The sequence below is a fragment of the Triticum urartu genome, unplaced genomic scaffold, assembly GCF_003073215.2.
Source record: "Triticum urartu cultivar G1812 unplaced genomic scaffold, Tu2.1 TuUngrouped_contig_4420, whole genome shotgun sequence".
Taxonomy (NCBI): Eukaryota; Viridiplantae; Streptophyta; class Magnoliopsida; order Poales; family Poaceae; genus Triticum; species Triticum urartu.
In genome coordinates this window covers 1-20,768 of record NW_024115008.1, presented here as the reverse complement: position 1 = coordinate 20,768, position 20,768 = coordinate 1, and the positions used below count along the sequence as shown (strand labels likewise).

Sequence of the window (20,768 nt, the reverse complement as noted above, 5' to 3'; positions counted from 1 at the left end):
AATGTGCTTGGATTGACCCCAAACTTGGTGAGCTCGTTCCTTTACTTTGAGTACTTTGATCTGGTTAGCTGGTTTGAGTATTGGGTTAGTGAAGCATCAGATTTGAGAGTGGTTTTGTCAGCTCTGACTGCTATAGTTTTAGAATAGAGTAGTTTTGAGAGACGAACAGTTTGGGTAGGCAAATGATGTCCGATTGAGCTGAATTTGGAGGGGATGTCAAGAACTCATGTGCCTACGTGTCTGCCAAATTTGGTGATGTTTGGTTCAGTGGTTTAAGAGCAGTTTGCAAAACACTGAAGGGTACAGAAGCTGTGTAAACTCTGCTTTGCTGAAATCTTGCTTCTTGTGGTTGTTGTTGCTGTTGCCGGTTGGCAACATGAAGAGTGGTTGTAAATCTCTCTAGAGGTTCTAGAGAAGACTTTGTACTCATCATTCTCATAGTGAAGTTTTGTGGACCGGTCGGTCCATAGCCGTGGTTTTTTACTCCTCAAGTTGAGGAGGTTTTTTCACGTTAAATCCTGTGTCACATGTGCATGTTGTTTGTGTTATTTCGCTACTTACTTGTTGGTTGAATCTGTCCTCAAAGTTCATCACAAGTGGAAGGGGCTGTGTAGTGTGCATATTTGCCATGTCGGTGAATTTGTGTAGCGCATTGTTGCTGTCCAGCACCCAACAGAGTCTTCTCCCTGTTCGGAGCAATGGAGTCGATCTCGTCGATGAATATGATGGAGGGCACGTTCTTCTCGGCTTCTTCGAAGGCCTTCCTCAGGTTGCTCTCACTCTCTCCGTCCATCTTGGACATTATCTCCGGGCCGTTGATGAGGAAGAAGAAGGCCCCGGTCTCGTTGGCGACCGCGCTGGCGATCAGCGTCTTGCCCGACCCGGGAGGGTCATAGAGGAGGATGCCCTTGGGAGGCTTGACGCCAATGCTCTTGAAGATCTGCGGATGCCTGAGCGGCAGATCGACGAGCTCCTGATCAGAGTGAGCGGTTTTCCCATGCCACCCACGTTGCCGTAGCCGACGCCGTCGAGCCTCTCCTCGTCCTCCCGCTTGACCGGGTCGCCCTCGCAGAATATCTCCGTGTCGGGCCCCACGACGCAGTAGTCCACCACGGGGTCGATCTCCATGACCTTGAACTCGACGCTCCGCATGCCGCCACGCACAAGGAAGAGGTCACCCTTGTGGACCGGGCGGTAGGCGTCCACGAAGTAGGGCTTGAGGTAGGCGTCGAACAGGTTCTCCGCGATGCCCTCGATGGTGTCGTCCAAGGGGGGGATGTGCACGCGTCTGCCGAACTTGGCGTCGTGGCACAGGTGCACCGACACGACGTCGGCGATGCGCACGCGTAGGTTGAAGCGGGCCACCTTGTTGATTAATGATCCCGAGCTTGTGCCCCTCGCAGGTGTCATCGGGCAGTGCCATGCAGACCGTGTTGTGGCGGCGCTTGCCCTTGAGCAGCACGACGTCACCTTTGAATATGGAGAGCTTCTCCATGGTGGCGGGGTGGAGGGTGCACACGGAGTTGTCGTCGTTGGTGGTGGCCTCCTCCACCACCAGCCGGTTCGCCGCCTTCTTCGACGCCGCCACGCTCGCCATCCCGTTTTGGTCGATTCGCTGCGTCTCTCGTGGATTACTACTCTCGTTTGATGTCGAGGGCTTAGCTTCGTGTTGCGGTGAAGAGGGTACCTGGGGGTGAGGCGGTGAGCCCCCCTTTTGAAGGCCCGGCCTGAAGAAATCGACTCGGGTTGGAAGGCCCGTACGTTCCGAGTCGAGATCGTTCGCCTCATATTCGTCCACGTGTACGTAGCTGCAAAGTAACGCTGAGATGGATGTGCACGTGAGTGGCAGGGGCTTGCTCCATGGACAGCGGTGAGCGCTGAGAGGAGGAAGGCCTGCTGTCCTACAACGGCAGGAGGTAGGGGAAAGGGTGGTACGAAGAGCTCTCCTGCCGGGCTCGCCATCAGCCTTCACCCGTTGGGCCCGTCTCCGGCGGCGACCGGAGCTTCTTCTTTTCTTTTCCCTCTGCCAAATTGATGCGGTGACAGAGACAGACGCTTATTCTTCCTCTCCCTCCGTCAACATCACGTGTGCTCATGCCCTTCATGTTCTCTCCCAATCGGTCTGTCTTTATTTTTCTGCCCAAATGCTATCTACATTTACGTGTTGTGGCAGTGGGAAGATGGAGCCTGGCCGAGGGGGAGATAGATGAAGGATGCTGCTAAAGTGGTTCCCGATCGGTTATCCCTCTTTTGATTCCCATCCCCAATTTCATTTCGCGCAGTTTGTGTTTGTTATGCTGCTCTTTTTCTTTTTCTAAAGGAGTGTGTCAATACTGGATGAATGCTCCAAAACTAATTAATTATTTTCGTAACCACGTTGAAAGAAATTAGTTTGTTGCTTTGATACCATGTTTGTTTGTCAATGTTGATTTTGCAGGTTGAATCGTCATTTGTGAGCGCATTCTTAGTATTTGGCGGTTCAGTCTATTTACCCTTCATTTGCTTGGTTGTTTGTAAGAAGGAAGATTTGACAAGGGATATCTACACTTCTGCCATAGATCGGAAGGATTAGAGGAATTGGCTCGTTTAGTTCTGACTGGTACACGTCACTTGTGGTGGATTGCTTTCCATAGTTATGTTGGGATTCTGCCAACAATCGAGCACGCAAGCATATGTTGTTCCCCTGCAGCTTAGCTTATCATCAACTTAATTTATTAGTTCCTATTCATTTAGTTCTTCATTATCATTTATCCACATCTGAAACTAGCATTTAGTATTTAGATTCAGATGGGCACTTAGCATTGAAACTGCATGTCCACTTGTTTCTTCAGTATTCAGTCCATTATATACCTATCTTCCTCGCCCTTTCTATTACCCAATTTCACACAAAGAATCTCTTAAGTCGCGTTTATATACACGTGCTCATTTGTTTGTGTGTTAATTCATTCTTCAATCAACCTTCAGATGAAGAAATTTATATTGTTCGTATTCATCTAGTGCCACCCCTAATTGGTTTTGGAGTATTAACGGTAAACTTGGTTGGAGGGACTAATGTGTTTGTGAGATGCACTGGAGAACACGGATAGAAGTCCCTATTGATTCGATTTACCAATCAAAAATGACCCCTAAAAATATATGAAGACGTTGAAGACATTGATGGTTCACGAAGACATACGTGTCGAAGATAATGACATGTGAAGACATTTGCTTTTAGACAATGGAGTGCGAAGACATAGTTTCTTTCATAGTTTCATTTTCTTCTTTCTTGAGTCATAGGAACCACCGAACTGTCAAGTGGGGTCCAAGTGAACAAAGTCAGAAAACTGACGTGATGCTCAACCCAAATCCGATGTTTTCAAGCGAAGACAAATGAGAGAAAATCTTATCCTGAGTTGGATGAGTCAGCTTGGCTTGCAGCCCAAGTCAAGCTGTCGCGTGTGTTTGACCGTTGGACACGTGTCGATTCCCCAATGACCAAGGGTCATTTCGGACAAATCATGTCGGGTTATCCCTTGGCTATAAATAGCCACCCCCTTCCACCATAAATTGGTGGCTGCTCAGTACACGGCTTTTGTCGTTTGAGAGTAACTCACCTCCAAAGCCTTTGAGAGAGAATCCTTGCGAGGACAAAACCCAAAACACCCAAAGCCCAAAGAGTGTTCGGCATCACTGAAGTCTTTCTGTTTTGCGTGATCTGAAAACTTATTACACTTGAAGACTGTGATCTTCCAGTCGGTTAGGCACCGCGTTATGAGGATCCAAAAGTCATTGTGGATCGCCGGTGAACGAAGTCTATGAAATGTTTAAAGTTTATCTTGAAGACTTACCCGAGGGACTGGACGAGGACTAAGTGACATTAGCTCAAGAGGAATAAGGTGAAAACGTGGTCTTCTGAGTTCAATCTCAACCTCCCTAACCAGACATACAGTTGTCACAGCAGCTGAAACTAGTCTACCAAATTCTTGTCTTCTTCGGGCAACTGGCTCTATCACTTCACCTCTTACCTTTCTGTTTAACTTCGTGAAGTCATTGTTTGTCTGCTCTGGTTGAATACTTGTATGAAGACATTCACTCTGATTGCATATTTAGCTTCACACTGTCTTCCTATTTTGATCTGTTCTACCTAGCTGCTACTTGTCCTCATGCTTTCTCAGTACTATACCTTGACTGTTACATTGCTAGTGTAGCTTACCTTCCGTTGTATTTTGTTTAGGCTTTGTTTCAACTGCCCGACTTCAAAGACATTGTCTGTTTCAAAGTCTTTCATAACAATCACCTATTCACCCCCACTGTAGAGAAGAGAAGAGCGCCACCGGCAAGAAGGGTAGGAGGGTGGCCTTGCTTTGACACCATCAATCTTCGTCTTTCCTGGGAATCTTTTCATTCATGCCGTCACTTTTGTGGTTGTTTCAATGCTGGTTTCAATCATACGAGTACCAGAATCACTCAAATCATTGAGAGGAGTACACGTGTTTTCTTAGGGAAAAGTACACGTGTTAATGTCATATAAAACATAATCCGGATTGCCAGGTATTAGCAAATTATTACATCAACCGAACTTGCCCTACTACGCCTACAAAGAGATTCCAGTCATACATAAACACAGCAAAATCTTGTTAGTACACTGTTTCGCACCGAAGTGCAGGTCACATTCGATATCTTCATACTATGTTGGAAGCAGTTACTACCCAACCAATCTGTGTCCGGCCTTTCAGAGGCGACTACAATCTACCTTCATATTAGCTGTTCAGCGATATGAAACGCTAGAAATATATACGTACAACAGGAACAGGATGAACCGGGTACGGGGTACCCAACCTTTTTCGTTGGTCCGCAATGAGACAATTCGTCAACCATTGCAGTGCACCCAAAGGCACGACGGCGCAGCTCCTTCATCCTCCCTGTACTAAAACCAGAACAACTGGATATCCTTCAGTAAAAAACAGTTGGGTATCCTAATTGGTTCTTTAGTCCAAGTATGGCCTTGAAGACAAAGAAGACCGATCCAGAACCAATTCTCTATCATTCCAATCCAAACCAACAGCAGCTTGTGAGGTACTTCAAGCTGTTGAAAACAATATTCACTCAAAAGTTTGCAATATAGAGCGAAGTTGTAAGCCTGTAAACCCTGATAAAAGATAGCAACAGAGTGGAGAAACTACCTGCAGGAATGGAACCGTCATCACCACCATATGTGCTTGCATAACCTTAAGCACCATATCTCTTCAAAACTTTGCTTAGTGCTGGCATCACATTATATGCTTGATAGGACCTTCTAAGTTCAATGATTGAGCCCACCTGAATGATCATTATAATACAGGCCAAAATTAGTATCTAATGCCCATTACTGAATAAAAAACACACTGTTAAATCTAATGTAGCAGCTCACAATCAGAGGCTCAGTGGTAGAAATTCTGCAAGGCTTAGTTTGATCAAATGTAATGCTTCAAGGTTCTGACATATTGTTAGGTCTGTAGCTAACTATATGGTACCTGTCAGCTAGACCCCAATTTTTATTTTATTTTGAGCTGAGCTATACCCCAGTTTTGGGAGTTGCTTTATGTATCACTGAAAAACGCCCAGTTTCATCAAAGGCCACTGAAAAACGCCCAGTTTCATCAAAGGCCACTGAAAAACACTATCCATTGTATATGACTCACTTCCATAATCTCTTCATTCTTTTCTTTCCCTGTTAGCTGGGTGGGTGTTATGACTTCTGTCAAGTAAGTAAAGTGACCATTGTCTCCTGGTTTAGCAGTGTTGCTGCTGCGTTGGCCACTTAAGGAGTGCTAGTCCACTGCCACCATGGGTGCCTTACAGAGGTGAAGCCTCACATACAGGAAGCCATGGGGAAGCACTGAACCAGACAAGGCCTATTAGTTGTTTATCATGGCCAATTAGGCAGTTATAAGTGAAAATACTGACATCTATTTACCCCTTAATGGAAGTACACAAACATCACACTAATGGTGGTGGCAAATAGTGAAGTTTCGGAAGTGGGTTGGTATAGAATGAATTGGGAATCTTCCAGTGGCATATGATAAACTGGTAGTAATTCAGTAGCATATAAACAATTATCTGTTTTCAGAAAATAAGCTTCAGGACACAGCAGAAGTGTCCCAATTTCTAGAGGATGAAAAATCAATGTTGGTGGATGGAACTATACTCATTTAACAAAAACACCACATGCATTAAATATTGTTATTTTGAATTAAGAAGAGAGGAACATGCATTATTTTTTTTCTACCAAAGGCAGCAAAACAAACAGCAAAATAGTTAGTGGGTGGCATCTATATAGTTATATATGGTAGCACACAACATGACATCATTAGTATTGTAAAACTGCAAATCATCTGAAATCCCTGCAAGCACTTCAGCAAGTTTGATTTCATTAAATTTGAAGTCCTCTAGAATTTAGAATTTTAGATCCAGCTACCTAGATCTGATTCAGCTCCATTATATCTACACAATCTATGTTTACAAAATAGGCAATAGCTGATGAAGTCAACATAAACTTGCAAATCACAACTATATTTTTTCGAGATATCAATAATGAAGAATTTGTTTGAGATGAACTCACAATAATCAAGACTGATGTGAAACCTATAGAAAACCCCTCATTTATTTGTCTGAGATATCTGTCAAGTAATAACGAGGAAGTTGCCAGCAAGCTCAGTAGTAGACCTCCTACAAGGGATAGATATAGACAAAATGAAATGTGCGCAGGAGGTAAAACCAACGAAAAGTTTCACCATGTGAACCTACCCCAGAAACGTGTCGATGTTTGTATCTTTGTAAGATAATCCACTGTTGCTCTTCCAGGTTTTATCTTTGGCACTCTGGCACTCATCTTATTCAGGTAGTCAGATATCTCTTTTGGCAAGTTGGCCTGCGGTGCATGGTATGTAGATTAAGGTACCATTTCGTTAGCGCATGTACAAATGGAAGTGTGCCTCAGAATCTAAAATAAGGATATCATGCTCCTAAAAAATGTAAAAAACAAGCATCCACTACTAATTTATAAGAGTTAAGATTGAAGATCATAAGAATTTGTGAAAATTGATAAAAGTAACATCCTAAATGCTACAGTATGGTAGTACTTGGTTCCATATATACTAATAGCAAGCAACTATTATAGAACAGCAGGCAACTATAACAGTAATACAACATCATGACAACAAGATAATCAAGGTATAGGTTTATCCTGGGAAACAAAATGCACTAGTATTCAATCTTCACAAGCACGAAGCAGGTGCACGCAGAGAAGGCAAATTTTAATGTTTAGCATAACTTTAAGTGTTAGTACAAAGGTATTCATAGCAGCCAAAAGAAAAATAATTCTTGGCTGTCTCAAGAGGGTGCACATTATAGCAGCCCAAAGCTAACTAGACAGAAACATGAACCCTGTTGCGAGAGTCTTTACCTTTTAGTTTAGAAGTCCATACCAATACATTAGTGTGACATGATGCATAACTGTATTTTGTGAAAAATAGAAATGAAAAAAGTATATTCATAATTTTCACGCACTTGTGTGTGTTGTAGTGTTGGCAGGTTATTTTTTGTTGTTTTGGTGAAACAACATTGGTCACTTTGTTCCTTCCATCATTTGAAAAGTTCAAGCTAGCAATGACTAAACCCTTCCCGGACTATAATATATTTAGAACTGACAGTTTAGTTGTGTGTGCTTTCTATAATTGGTAAGCCAGTTTCCACAATAGCACTTCAAGGTAGGAATGCCACTCGTTAACTGCTTACTGTTATTCAGGATGTTGGTTAAAAACGAGTTATGAAGATTAAAACAAACTTACAATGTCAAAAATGTTGAAGACGAAGACGAAAAACGCATAGGTCAAATAATAAATCCAAGGACTACCACCAACTGAAGTCATTGGATTCAAAATTTCCTTCAAATTTTCCCAAAATGGCGAACGAAAAATGCTGCAGAAAATCCACATCAGAATTGAAGGAAAAGTGAACATGCACACACACGGAAACAATGGATTACCTGGCCATAATGCTTGGAAAAGCAAGTAAGTATGAGGTTGTAAGCAAAGGCTGCATCCCTGTTGGGTTTATATTGAAGGGGATATATGGCTCAACCTCTGTAACTGGGGAGTTTTCATTCCTACAAAAGAATGGGAAAGGGAAATAGAAGGGAAATTATAAGGTTTCTAAAAACATAAATCTACTATCAGCAAAAATTTCGTTCGATGAACAGGTGATGGTAACCATCAAGTAATTTCTGTTGGTCAAAATGCATCCAGCCATTTCTGTTGGTAACCATCATTGTCAAGCTAAACAGTTGGTAGAAGAGTACAACAAAAATGTATAGACGCTAAAAGTACACCGAAGAAGCACTGTGGTTTTCTGAGTGATGTAAAATATTTCTTATTAAGAAAGTTTGTAATAGAAGTAACTCCGCCTATGTTGTCTCAACATAGCCGGTCCCGAAGCCCGGGTAAAGGAGGAGGGTTGTGATAGGCTTGGCGAGCCAACGTAAAAACCCAGCCACTCTTATGGAGATGAAACCCAAAAGATTTTCTTTGGGGCGTAACCCTCTCAGCGACGCGCCACATCGGAACCCGGGTGTGGTGGAAAATGGGCAAGGGCCGGGCCGTCACCCCCCAGGTGGCGCGCCGTATCTTGATCCGGATACGGTGGCAAGTGAGCGAGGATCGGGTCGTGGCATCCTTAGTGGCGCGCTACATCGGCGCCCGGATGTAGTGGAAAATGAGCAAGGGTCTTCGCATTTGACTCGACGGGTGCGAAGGGTAAGGAAGCTAGCCGAGCCTAGGGGGTTTCGCTTAGGTAGCTGGAACGTAGGGTCTCTGACAGGGAAGCTTCGGGAGCTAGTTGATGCAGCGGTGAGGGGAGGTGTTGATATCCTTTGCGTCCAAGAAACCAAATGGAGAGGACAGAAGGCGAAGGAGGTGGAGGATACCGGCTTCAAGTTGTGGTACACGGGGACGGCTGCAAACAGAAATGGTGTAGGCATCTTGATCAACAAGAGCCTCAAGTATGGAGTGGTAGACGTCAAGAGACGTGGGGACCGGATTATCCTGGTCAAGCTGGTAGTTGAGGACTTGGTTCTCAATGTTATCAGCGCTTATGCCTCGCAAGTAGGCCACAATGAGAACACCAAGAGGGAGTTCTGGGAAGGCCTAGAAGACATGGTTAGGAGTGTACCGATTGGTGAGAAGCTCTTCATAGGAGGAGACCTCAATGGCCACGTGGGTACATCTAACACAGGTTTTGAGGGGGCGCATGGGGGCTTTGGCTATGGCATCAGGAATCAAGTAGGAGAAGATGTCTTAAGCTTTGCTCTAGCCTACAACATGATTGTAGCTAACACCCTCTTTAGAAAGAGAGAATCACATCTGGTGACTTTTAGTAGTGGCCAACACTCTAGCCAGATTGATTTCATCCTCTCGAGAAGAGAAGATAGGCGTGCGTGCCTAGACTGTAAGGTGATACCTGGAGAGAGTGTTGTACCCCAGCATAAGCTGGTGGTTGCTGACTTCCGCTTTCGGATTCGTGTACAGCGGGATAAGCATGCCAAAGTCGCTAGAACGAAGTGGTGGAAGCTCAAGGGGCAGGTAGCTCAGGTGTTCAAGGAGAGGGTCATTAAGGAGGGCCCTTGGGAGGAAGGAGGGGATGCGGACAATGTGTGGATGAAGATGGCGACTTGCATTTGTAAGGTGGCCTCGGAGGAGTTTGGAGTGTCCAGGGGAAGGAGAAGCGAAGATAAGGATACCTGGTGGTGGAATGATGATGTCCAGAAGGCGATTAAAGAGAAGAAATATTGCTTTAGACGCCTATACCTGGATAGGAGTGCAGACAACATAGAGAAGTACAAGATGGCGAAGAAGGCTGCAAAGCGAGCTGTTGGTGAAGCAGGGGGTCGGACATATGAGGACCTCTACCAACGGTTAGGCACGAAGGAAGGCGAAAGGGACATCTATAAGATGGCCAAGATCCGAGAGAGGAAGACGAGGGATATTGGCCAAGTCAAATGCATCAAGGACGGAGCAGGCCAACTCTTGGTGAAGGACGAGGAGATTAAGCATGGATGGTGGCGGGAGTACTTCGACAAGCTGTTCAATGGGGAGAATGAGAGTTCTACCATTGAACTGGACGAGTCCTTTCATGAGACCAGCATGCGTTTTGTGCGGCGAATCCAGGAGTCTGAGGTCAAGGAGGCTTTAACAAGGATGTAAGGAGGCAAGGCGATGGGCCCTGATTGTATCCCCATTGAGGTGTGGAAAGGTCTCGGAGAAATAGCGATAGTATGGCTAACCAAGCTTTTCAACCTCATTTTTCGGGCAAACAAGATGCCAGAAGAATGGAGACGGAGTATATTAGTACCAATCTTCAAGAACAAGGGAGATGTTCAGAGTTGTACTAATTACCGTGGAATTAAGCTAATGAGCCATACAATGAAGCTATGGGAGAGAGTCATTGAGCACCGCTTAAGAAGAATGACAAGCGTGACCAAAAATCAGTTTGGTTTCATGCCTGGGAGGTCGACCATGGAAGCCATTTTCTTGGTACGACAACTTATGGAGAGATATAGGGAGCAAAAGAAGGACTTGCATATGGTGTTCATTGACTTGGAGAAGGCCTATGATAAGATACCGCGGAATGTCATGTGGTGGGCCTTGGAGAAACACAAAGTCCCAGCAAAGTACATTACCCTCATCAAGGACATGTACGATAATGTTGTGACAAGTGTTTGAACAAGTGATGTCGACACTGATGATTTCCCGATTAAGATAGGACTGCATCAAGGGTCAGCTTTGGGCCCTTATCTTTTTGCATTGGTGATGAATGAGGTCACAAGGGATATCCAAGGAGATATCCCATGGTGTATGCTCTTTGCGGATGATGTGGTGCTAGTTGACGATAGTCGGATGGGGGTAAATAGGAAGTTAGAGTTATGGAGACAAACCTTGGAATCGAAAGGGTTTAGGCTTAGTAGAACTAAAACCGAGTACATGATGTGCGGTTTCAGTACTACTAGGTGTGAGGAGGAGGTTAGCCTTGATGGCGAGGTGGTACCCCATAAGGACACCTTTCGGTATTTGGGGTCAATGCTGCAGGAGGATGGGGGTATTGATGAAGATGTGAACCATCGAATCAAAGCCGGATAGATGAAGTGGCGCCAAGCTTCTGGCATTCTCTATGACAAGAGAGTGCCACAAAAGCTAAAAGGCAAGTTCTACAGGATGGCGGTTCGGCCTGCAATGTTGTATGGCGCTGAGTGTTGGCCGACTAAAAGGCGACATGTTCAACAGTTAGGTGTGGCGGAGATGCGTATGTTGAGATGGATGTGTGGCCACACGAGGAAGGATCGAGTCCGGAATGATGATATACGAGATAGAGTTGGGGTAGCACCAATTGAAGAGAAGCTTGTCCAACATCGTCTGAGATGGTTTGGGCATATTCAACGCAGGCCTCCAGAAGCTCCAGTGCCTAGCGGGCGGCTAAAGCGGGCGGAGAATGTCAAGAGAGGGCGGGGTAGACCGAATTTGACATGGGAGGAGTCCGTTAAGAGAGACCTGAAGGATTGGAGTATCACCAAAGAGCTAGCTATGGACAGGGGTGCGTGGAAGCTTGCAATCCACGTGCCAGAGCCATGAGTTGGTTGCGAGATCATATGGGTTTCACCTCTAGCCTACCCCAACTTGTTTGGGACTAAAGGCTTTGTTGTTGTTGTTGTAAAGTTTGTAATAGAAGTAGCTTCCTTGCCTCCGTAAACAACTGACAGTTAAGGCCAAAAAAAAAGCTCCTGGCAAAACATTTCTTTGACCTGGACCGTAGTACAGCAGACTAACTTAAGAATTCAGCTTAGCCTAGGCAACGACATGATGAGAGGTGACGGCAGTCATGAGCTAAATGCCACGTATGCGTATCCTAAGATCAATATATGATGTAAGCAATGCAACCCTTTTTTTAATAAATACAATTATAAGCAAATCTTTATACATCAATGCAACCCTTTTTTAATAAATACAATTATAAGCAAAGCATGCTAACTTAATAAGTAACAGGTAACCATTTCCATCTTGCGCACATAATATTCTAGTCTCTAGTGTGACATAATAATTTTTGCAAGTTCAAAAGAAAGTGCAGCGTTAAGCAACATAAGAAAAAACTAATAGGTAACCATTTTGCAGATAATGTTCCAAAGTTAGCTGAGAGTTTTTGCGAAGTTATTGTCTTATTGCCGCAAATAACAGCATTCAAAATTGTGCTTCAACAAAAATTAATGCAGAATCAAACTACTTTATTACCCTGCAATAGAAGCCAACTTGAATCCATAGTACTGAAGCTTTATCTTCCTACATCCTTCAGTCACCAACACTGCCCCCATGGTAACCATCATAAAGATCCCAGCTACTCCCAAGATGTAGGGCCAAGATGTGCACACATTTCCTGCTCCGAAAGGCAAGTTCAATTGTTCAAATAAGAGAAAACAATATGAAACAGAACCGTCACTCTATCAGTTACTGCATATTCTACTATACAAACTGACACAAATGTTCAACTGAAGCACTTTGTGTTATAAACACGATGTTGACATAAAACATGTCAAGATTAAATAGGCACTAACTGTTCACAGCACACATGATACTGGATGAGCTACAATATGTTATGTTGAGCTAAGGAGATAGATCTGATGGCGTAGTTAGAAAAGATAGTGTCACTGCCAAGATATCACAAAAGAGGCAATATGGCAACATTCCCTACAATTTAAGTGCAAGTTTCAACATAAGATTTTCCTAAGCTTAATTAATTAAAACACAACCAAAAGAATAAATTGAGGGAATTCTTTAATTTATTCCAGTAATCTTGGCAGAATATATGATAATTTGATCTACCAAGGAATATTAGAATTTAATAAGGTTTCAGCCGTGATTTTTTGTTGCCAGTATGAAAGGCAGCCCCAAAATAAGCAAGAAAAAAGGGCACGTAAAAGTAACAAATACAGTCCAGCAATATACAAATCACTGTCTCTAAGGTTTATAACTTGCGCGGAAGACTCAATTAATAAATGAAACATATAAACAAACATTTAGCAAGTTAGGAGGGATTACCTGAAAATTGAGTTAGCATCTTGTGTAGTGTATTTGTGTAACCAGTCAATATTCCAACACAGATAATCAAAGATGAGCCATGCCCTGTACGGCAAAATACACAAGAAGCAGTAAGCATGAAATTGCTAGCCAATAACAAGATATGCACTGCTATTTGATGATAATAAACATGGTAAAGTTTTACCTCACCACATCATCCACATAAACATTTCCAGAAATGATTTCGCATATGTTATTTTTCAAGTCAGGAGGAAATACTCATTGATTTTCATATATAGCGAAATCCTACTCATTGCACAGTTGAGTAATCAGCACATGAACTAGAACAGAGCAAATCCCAATTCAAAATCACTATTTTATTTTTCTCGGCAACAGCAGTACCAGCAGTTACATTGGTTGGGACCCAAATAAGTTAGGAAAAATGAAACAAAGTGTGGAATTATTTCTGTCATGAACAGACGCTCCCATACAAAAAAAATGACCAAAATGGGAAGCTCTTCCACAACATGAGTATGCCTTTTTTCCGTTAGACATACTGTTAGGGATAAATATCACAGAAAGTAGACCGACTGCGACGGTTTGAAGAACAGACCCGCGCTAGGGTGGAAAGAAACTAGAGTAGAGAGAGAGAGAGAGAGAGAGAGATTTGAGGACTGGGTCTCATTGATAATTCTTACTACATCCAACTTGCGGGCCTTCTCATCCCTAAATAGGAAGATACCTAGCAAGCAATCTAATTGAGCATGCTAGTACTAGATAACAGATGCCATACAATCATTTCCCATCGTGTTTACCTCAAACATAACAACCTAGCATCAGCACTAACTTTTGTTGACATTCCATTGGACTATTGGTACTGTACCAAAGGCCGCAGGCCCACATAACATGCTGACCACAGCTGCCAGATTGCAACACCTAAACTGCTGCTGCTGCTGTTGCACATAGACTGCCCAAAAGGATGTATCTATTCAGCCTATACAGTAGAGGTTCAGTTTATTTGGTGCAAACAGTATGCAGAACAAAAATATCTCATTCAGACGAAAACAACAATCAAATGGTCAGAACTTAAGGATACAATGCATAGATATGTACTCCCTCCATTCACAAATATAAAATGTTCTAACTTTTCTGTGAATCGGATGTATATAGACATGTTTTAGTGTGTTTGTTCACTCATTTCAGTCCGTATGTAGTCCATATCCAAAACATCTTAGATTTGTGAATGGAGGGAATACTATACTAGTAATATGAAAAATGTGACTCAAAACAGACTCTTATGAATAACCATTCAAGACTTCCAAAGGGCACCATGTACATGACAGAATGTTGAATAGTACTCCCTCCGTAAGGAAATATAAGAGCATTTAGATCACTAAAGTAGTGATCTAAACACTCTAATGTTTCTTTAGAGGGAATACAACATAATAACACAAAAGAGTCAACTCATGCAGCAAATGGCGCTAAAACAAAATATGAACGAAATGAAAGTACTACCAAAGCCAGATTCCGTTATGGTGTCACAGATCCAAGTCGTTGACATTGCACCGAGGACAAGCAGAAAGCTTGTTAATATGACATGCTTAACCCTGAGACAGATGAAAGCAAAATAAATAGAGCAACAGAGAGAACAGAAAAGCATCCCTCCAGGTCAATCAAATTATGACAACTTATAATGTCTCATCACTCTACAAATGATTCAGGGCATGCCGTAAATGAAATGATAAGTTATATGCAAACTCTGATAAAAGCATACATTTGTGCTAGTTCTAATTTTAAAGTGCCTCCATCTTCCATCAATGGATGGCAAAAGAAAAGGAAAAACCAAAGGAAGAAGCATGAGGTGGCCAATGGTGGAGCACTTCAGCAAGCTTGCCAGATACGAGCAAAACAGAAGTCAAAGTATAATATCATATACGCAAAAAAGGTAATTTACCTGTAACTTGCTGCATATATGGAGTACTGCAGCGAATAGCATGACACAGTACAAGCAGCCACAATTGCAAAACCCAGTGATAGCCACCATCTGAACATCAAGATGGAGGAGCTCAAACTAGATGAAGATATAGAAAATGGAACAGTTCCCAAAAGAAATTCAATCTCGCTGTTAAAGATAGGCAACTAAACACACATATAGCTTTTGATCTTCTCATGCCCGTCTAATCCTTCCTTGCGAATCTTTTCAAGTGATGGAAGAACATGGCAAAGAACCTAAAACAGACACAAGTTGTTATTGTAATAGTAGTATAAAGGGTTGTTATATCTTGGAATGAAAATTGTCTTCAGCTAGTACAGTCAAAAGACACTCTGAAGCTATCCAAGTACACTTTTAAGTGGCTTGATTGTCATAGTTACAACTACTGGTGGTTGTTTGTAAGGATTCTGGTTTTCTGTAAATGGAAAACTAAGGTCTAGGAGACATTCCAGCTTCCTTTGTCCCCCCCAAAAAGGGAACATCTTGCTTGTGCCACTAGCCACAGCTTAAATCTCAATTTCACGCTCTTCTTTTCAGACTTGCCACTGTTGCAATCACACTGTTGCCTGAATACATGATATTCTCTTTTTGGCCTAGACAGCCCAAAATTAAGACCAAAACGCCCCCAGTTGTATGACAATAGACCTCATTTTATTGCTCCATTGTGCTAAGGGTATGTTTGGAACTTCGGATGGTCACCAAAGCTCACGCTGGCAAAATTTTGGCCTCTTTGTTTGGAGGGTTGCCAGTGTTTTGCCATGGCAATGGCTCTTTGCCCACTCTAGTTCATTTTTCTTGCCAATGTTGACACCAACTCATGGGCAACCAAAAGCTTAATAAATTTTTTGGCTAGCCAAATATTTGGTAGGGCAAGCTTGGGCAAGAACCAAACATATGCAGCTTCTCTCTGCTACTTGACCTTATCTTATGTGCAGCTGTAATGGTGTGTACTAAAGGCAAAAAAAGTTGAAATTATGCTCTGTATGGATGAAATGGAGCCTAACAGATACAAAAACCTGAACTTTTGTTATGTTTGGAATTTTAAGTGTGGATTTGGTTATCGTCCATGGCATGTTGAGGTCAGGTGCATAAAACCCTTTGGTCGTGTTCATTTTGGTTGCGACAATAAACTTCTTTGCCACTGCATAACATATGTCGCAAATTATCTTTGGCTGGGGATTCAGGCCTTGAGGGTTTAAGGGGGATTAACAGCTGGCTGCCGCTTCTGTCCATGCCGTCCCACATGTGTTATGTGGGCATTTGCGGCAACCCACAAAGCGGCACCGTCTAGTATGTATGCTATGTGTTCCAGCAAAGTATGCTAGATTGGACACACAGTAACTTTCTCCTAATTGAAATCAGTCGATTAACAAACAGAGATACGCATAGTTAAGCTCACTATGCCAGGATAGAGACGGTAATTGATGGGGACGCTCATGTATCAATAAATCAATTTCGGTACTTCTTAAGACCAGTCTAGATGTTGCATATGAACATGAATCAATCGGGGTGACGCACATCATCAACAGATGATGTCACAATAAGAGTGGAGAGAGGCTGATGTGTTCACGCTTGTGTTCAGATTTGACTTCAATGTCGAAGCTGCAGCATGCAATGGGTCGATTCGGCTGTTCGTACAGACCACGCGGAACAAGTGGCCTTAGTTGTGACCGAGCGGGTTGATCCACAAGTTCTGCATCTGTTGTGCGTTAACCTGCAGTCATCCATGTACCATCTTATGTGGGATGGCCGGATGGTTCATGCGGCACTGGCCCGCTCCCACTTGGGACCTTAAAGTGGGGTTAATGGGATCTGAACCTAGTTGAACCCCAAAATATGTCAGGTTCTAACTCTTGAACAAGCAAAACAAACCAGCTCTGATGAAACGGTAATTGGTAGGGATGCATGAATGTAAATTCAAACAACAGTGTAACGGCAATAGTGAGTAGGCAAAAAAGAAAACGATACATATGAGATTTCTGATGTGGCTAATGACATTGGAGTATTGCTATCAGAAAACAAAAGCACGTGACAGGACAAAGGAAGAGAGTATCTAACCTGCATTACAATCGACGCTGAGATCTGATGACTGATTCCCAGCTGGAAAAACGACAGCTTCAGTTCAGAAGCAAAATCAACGAGGTCATCTGCATAGATGAAGGCGCATTGCAAAGTGCAATTTAAGACATTTGCTAAAATCCCGTGACATGCCTACACGCTTCAGCACGTGTGCAGGTAGCAGGAAGGGATAATCCGGAGGGGACAGTAGTACCTGCAGGGAGCGGGGCGAAGCTGAGATAGGAGTCGGGGATGAGGCGGCGGTCGAACCCGGGAAGCGGGACGAAGTAGCCTACGCGGCTGAGCACGATGAGCACGGCCGTGACGGCAAGCCGCCGCCGGATTTCGCTGCGGAAGAAGGCCTCCGCCGCGCCCTCCGCCACGGCCCCGAGCCGCGCCAGGTCCAGGAACCTGTTCCGGACCCCGGGCGCCTTCTTCCCGCCCGCGCCACCCTCACGCGCCGGCTCGGCGGGGGATGCGGCGTACGACGAAGCCCTAGGGGCGAGGAGGAGGCGGCGAGGCGGGGGGAGCGTGCGAACGAGGCGGTGGCACTGGTTGGCGCGGAGAGATGGGTGCTTGGGAGCGAGGTGAGGTGGCGGGAGGGGGAGCGCGCACCGGGGTGGGAGCGGGAGCGAGAGCGCGAGGGAGGAGGACATGGCGGTGGTGGCCGGCGAACGAGCCTCCGCCTCGTCGCGCGGCCGCAATCCGCAGGGACGGGAGGTTTGGGAAAGCCAACGATGCAGACTCGCTAACAACTACGGAGCGGTCGTTCGGTCGCTGGACTTACACGGCGACTCTGCCCGAACCCCGAGTCGCCGGCCTCCCTCGGTTGCTCCTACATTCCTTTTTTTTTCTTTTTTTTTCTCTTTTTTCTTGAACATCCTTTTCCTTTTTCCTTTTTATGAATATATGAATATACTCTCCGCTCTTTATCCAATCGGCAAAGGCATATTAGATTACAACACACAATCCAGAAAGTCAGGGATTACATCATAGTTGTGTACAATGTTATCAATATCCAAAACTTCTCTCGCAATGCGATGAGCTGCCTCATTGGTTTGCCTACGAACATGTAAAAGGTTAAACCTTGAAAATAAGAAACTACCTCTCTAATTTCATGGAGCACTTGAAAGGCACTCGAACATTCTAAACCAATCATTTCAGAGTGTATAGACCTCCTAACAATCAGTCTCCATGCGTATCTTTAATATTCCTTTATTGTGTTCAAATAGCACTGCATCTCAACATGCAAGTATCTTATCGGTGAGAGGGGCTAGAAACTAGAATACCATCGTATCTGGCTCCTGCCGCTGCCACAAAGGTTCCAGAGTAGTCTTTGCCAATAAAGTCAATTCCCCCTCGCCATCGGCCTAAATCGGTTGCTCCATCAGCATTGATCTCAACCCACCCATCTTTCGACGGTTTCCACTTTACCTGCACTACACCTTCTTGTGTTATTTCAGGTGCCGGTACCTCAAGGGCACGCACAATATCATCGATGATGATCATCGATTTGTGCGGCGGCCACTGCTCTTCACCGTGCGCGGACTTATTTTGCGAATGCCAAATTGCCCACATTACCATGATCGTGATTGCCTCGTCATGTTTGGGATCATCTTTACATCCAGCATATCTTTTGACCATGTGTACGGGTGTAGTTTGGATGCTTTTGATGTTGAACTGAACCAGGGCAGCCTCCCAAAAACGTCTCGCATGATCACATGACAATAGGCTATGATAAGGACTCTCCTGCTCATGACAACACATCAGGCAGTGAGCCTAGGTCTTAATATGTCACCAGTTTAATTCTCCAAAGCAGGGTAGCATATTATTGACCACCCTCAACCAAAAGACTCTGATCCTTGGTAAGACATTTACAATGGGTTTGGTTATTGCTCAGGTAATGTAATGGGTTTCGTATCATGAAGCACTGCTTTTGATCTCTTTTTACCAGATACGAGCTTTGTTTGGTTCGTGAGGTTGGGTTCGGTTTTCTAATCAGTTGTCGTTCGGTTGTTTTCAACTCTGCGAAGCGGTGTATCAAAATGCACTGTTACCGAAGACGTAATACCCGAACCAAACTTCATCTACGATTGTTTAAAGCATAGGAATCGAAAACCGAGCGACCGAACCAAACGTGTCGTTAGTTTTCATGGGGCTTTCCAAACAACAGTATCATCACATGAGTTGCCCACTGGAAACTTTTCTTTCATACCACCGTCCATGACTTCTCTGTACGTCGATCGTACTGAAAAGATGTCATTCTTCCCCCATGCACATGCCCATATATCCTCCTTGGCTCCTCTTGATCTCGGCATATTAAGGATAGCATCAGTATCAGGCACAAGGAAAGTCTCCCTTATATGTTCAATGTTTCATTATCCTATTTCTTCCTGGATCAAATCAGACACAAGTTGAGATGAATTTTCCTTAAGCCTCCCATCGGTTTCATGGTGTTGGTCCCAACAATCCAAATACTTCTTCTTTCAAGTCGTCCCCAATTCGCCTAATAAGACCTTTCTAAAGCATGTTTCTCACACTCATGATAGTTCACCATGTTGTTGAACCGTTTGGAACTCCCCATGTGGGTAATAGTGCCCCTTCAGTACATGCACGCATAAGCTTTGCGTGTTGTCCAAGAGTTGCCATGCCTGCATAGCTAACATGGCATCATTGAATAGTTCTAGATCCTGAAAGCCCAACCTTCCTTTAGACTTTGGAAAAGCCATATTCACCCATGACTTTCAATGCATACCTTTCCGTCCAGTGATCCATCCCACCAGTTTTTGGGTATGAATGTCGTTAATTTCTCGCACAAGACTTTCGTGAGTTTAAAGCAACTAATAGAATAGGTTGGAAGTGCTTGAACCACAATTTTAAGGATAACCTCTTTCATCACACAAGACATAAGTCTCACACCACCTTGCACCCCCAGACCGTGATCTTTCATGAATATGCTCAAATTGGTGCTCCGTTGACCTCCCACCACGGTCGGTAGGCTAAGGTACTTCCTAGACAATGCCTCCGTCCGGATATTTAAGGCGTCTTGACCCTTCTCTTAGCCGAAGCCCCATAGTTCGGGCTAAAGAAAATTGAGCTTTTCCGTTTATTCATCCTCTGTCCAGAACCAATACTATAGTTACTCAAAATATCATTTAGTTGTGGTGCACTCCTACTATCCGCTTTCATAAACACCAAGCAATCCTTAGCAACTAATAGGTGGGATACCCATGGAGCATGCGTGCTAACACGAATGCTTGTGTCTATCCAACCCCCATCACAGTTCTTGATGATGCAAGATAAACCTTCTCCACATTACTCATATAAAGGATGCTAGAGTACCCGCCTTCTGGGGGCCTTCGAGGGAGAAGAGGCCTCTACGTCGTTGGTTTTTAGGTGGCATGCTCCGAGGAGCTCTCGGGTGCTCTCCGCGCTGTCCGATCTGCCCGGATGGCACGGACCCGGGCAACCCGACTGGGAGGTCCATGACGGGCGAACCGAGGGATCGCGCGGGGGGCACCGTCATGTGGGTGCCCGTGCCACGCGCACATGCGACATCTCACACGCTTGTCCACACACGAGGGGCCACCCGGACCCGCCTGTCCGCCCCCTTTCCCCCCCGGGGGGCGGGTCGGGTGCGG

The 20,768-nt window shown here is 44.3% G+C and overlaps 1 protein-coding gene and 1 pseudogene across 4 annotated transcripts; both read right to left on the bottom strand.

The window, feature by feature from the left end:
• Window positions 1–580: 580 nt before the first annotated feature.
• LOC125527798 lies at window positions 581–1,679 on the bottom strand (annotated as a pseudogene).
• A 2,793-nt stretch (window positions 1,680–4,472) lies between these two features.
• On the bottom strand, window positions 4,473–17,898 carry LOC125527797 (preprotein translocase subunit SCY2, chloroplastic-like). 4 transcript variants are annotated; one of them, XM_048692306.1, is made up of 13 exons: window positions 17,342–17,896; window positions 17,128–17,216; window positions 15,226–15,305; window positions 15,031–15,120; window positions 14,592–14,683; window positions 13,098–13,181; window positions 12,294–12,435; window positions 8,006–8,125; window positions 7,809–7,938; window positions 6,766–6,889; window positions 6,581–6,687; window positions 5,163–5,298; window positions 4,473–5,065 (listed from the first exon to the last, which is right to left on the bottom strand). In XM_048692306.1, exons 1-12 carry the CDS (start codon window positions 17,781–17,783, stop codon window positions 5,209–5,211), a joined length of 1,590 nt encoding a protein of 529 aa, XP_048548263.1. In that variant the 5' UTR covers window positions 17,784–17,896; the 3' UTR covers window positions 4,473–5,065; window positions 5,163–5,208. The 4 variants fall into 4 exon arrangements, 3 of the variants coding, with proteins under 3 accessions (XP_048548263.1, XP_048548264.1, XP_048548266.1); XR_007292266.1 differs by lacking the exon at window positions 6,581–6,687 and having other exon boundaries at window positions 17,342–17,898; XM_048692307.1 differs by lacking the exons at window positions 14,592–14,683; window positions 15,226–15,305 and having other exon boundaries at window positions 17,128–17,169; window positions 17,342–17,898.
• Window positions 17,899–20,768: the final 2,870 nt, after the last annotated feature.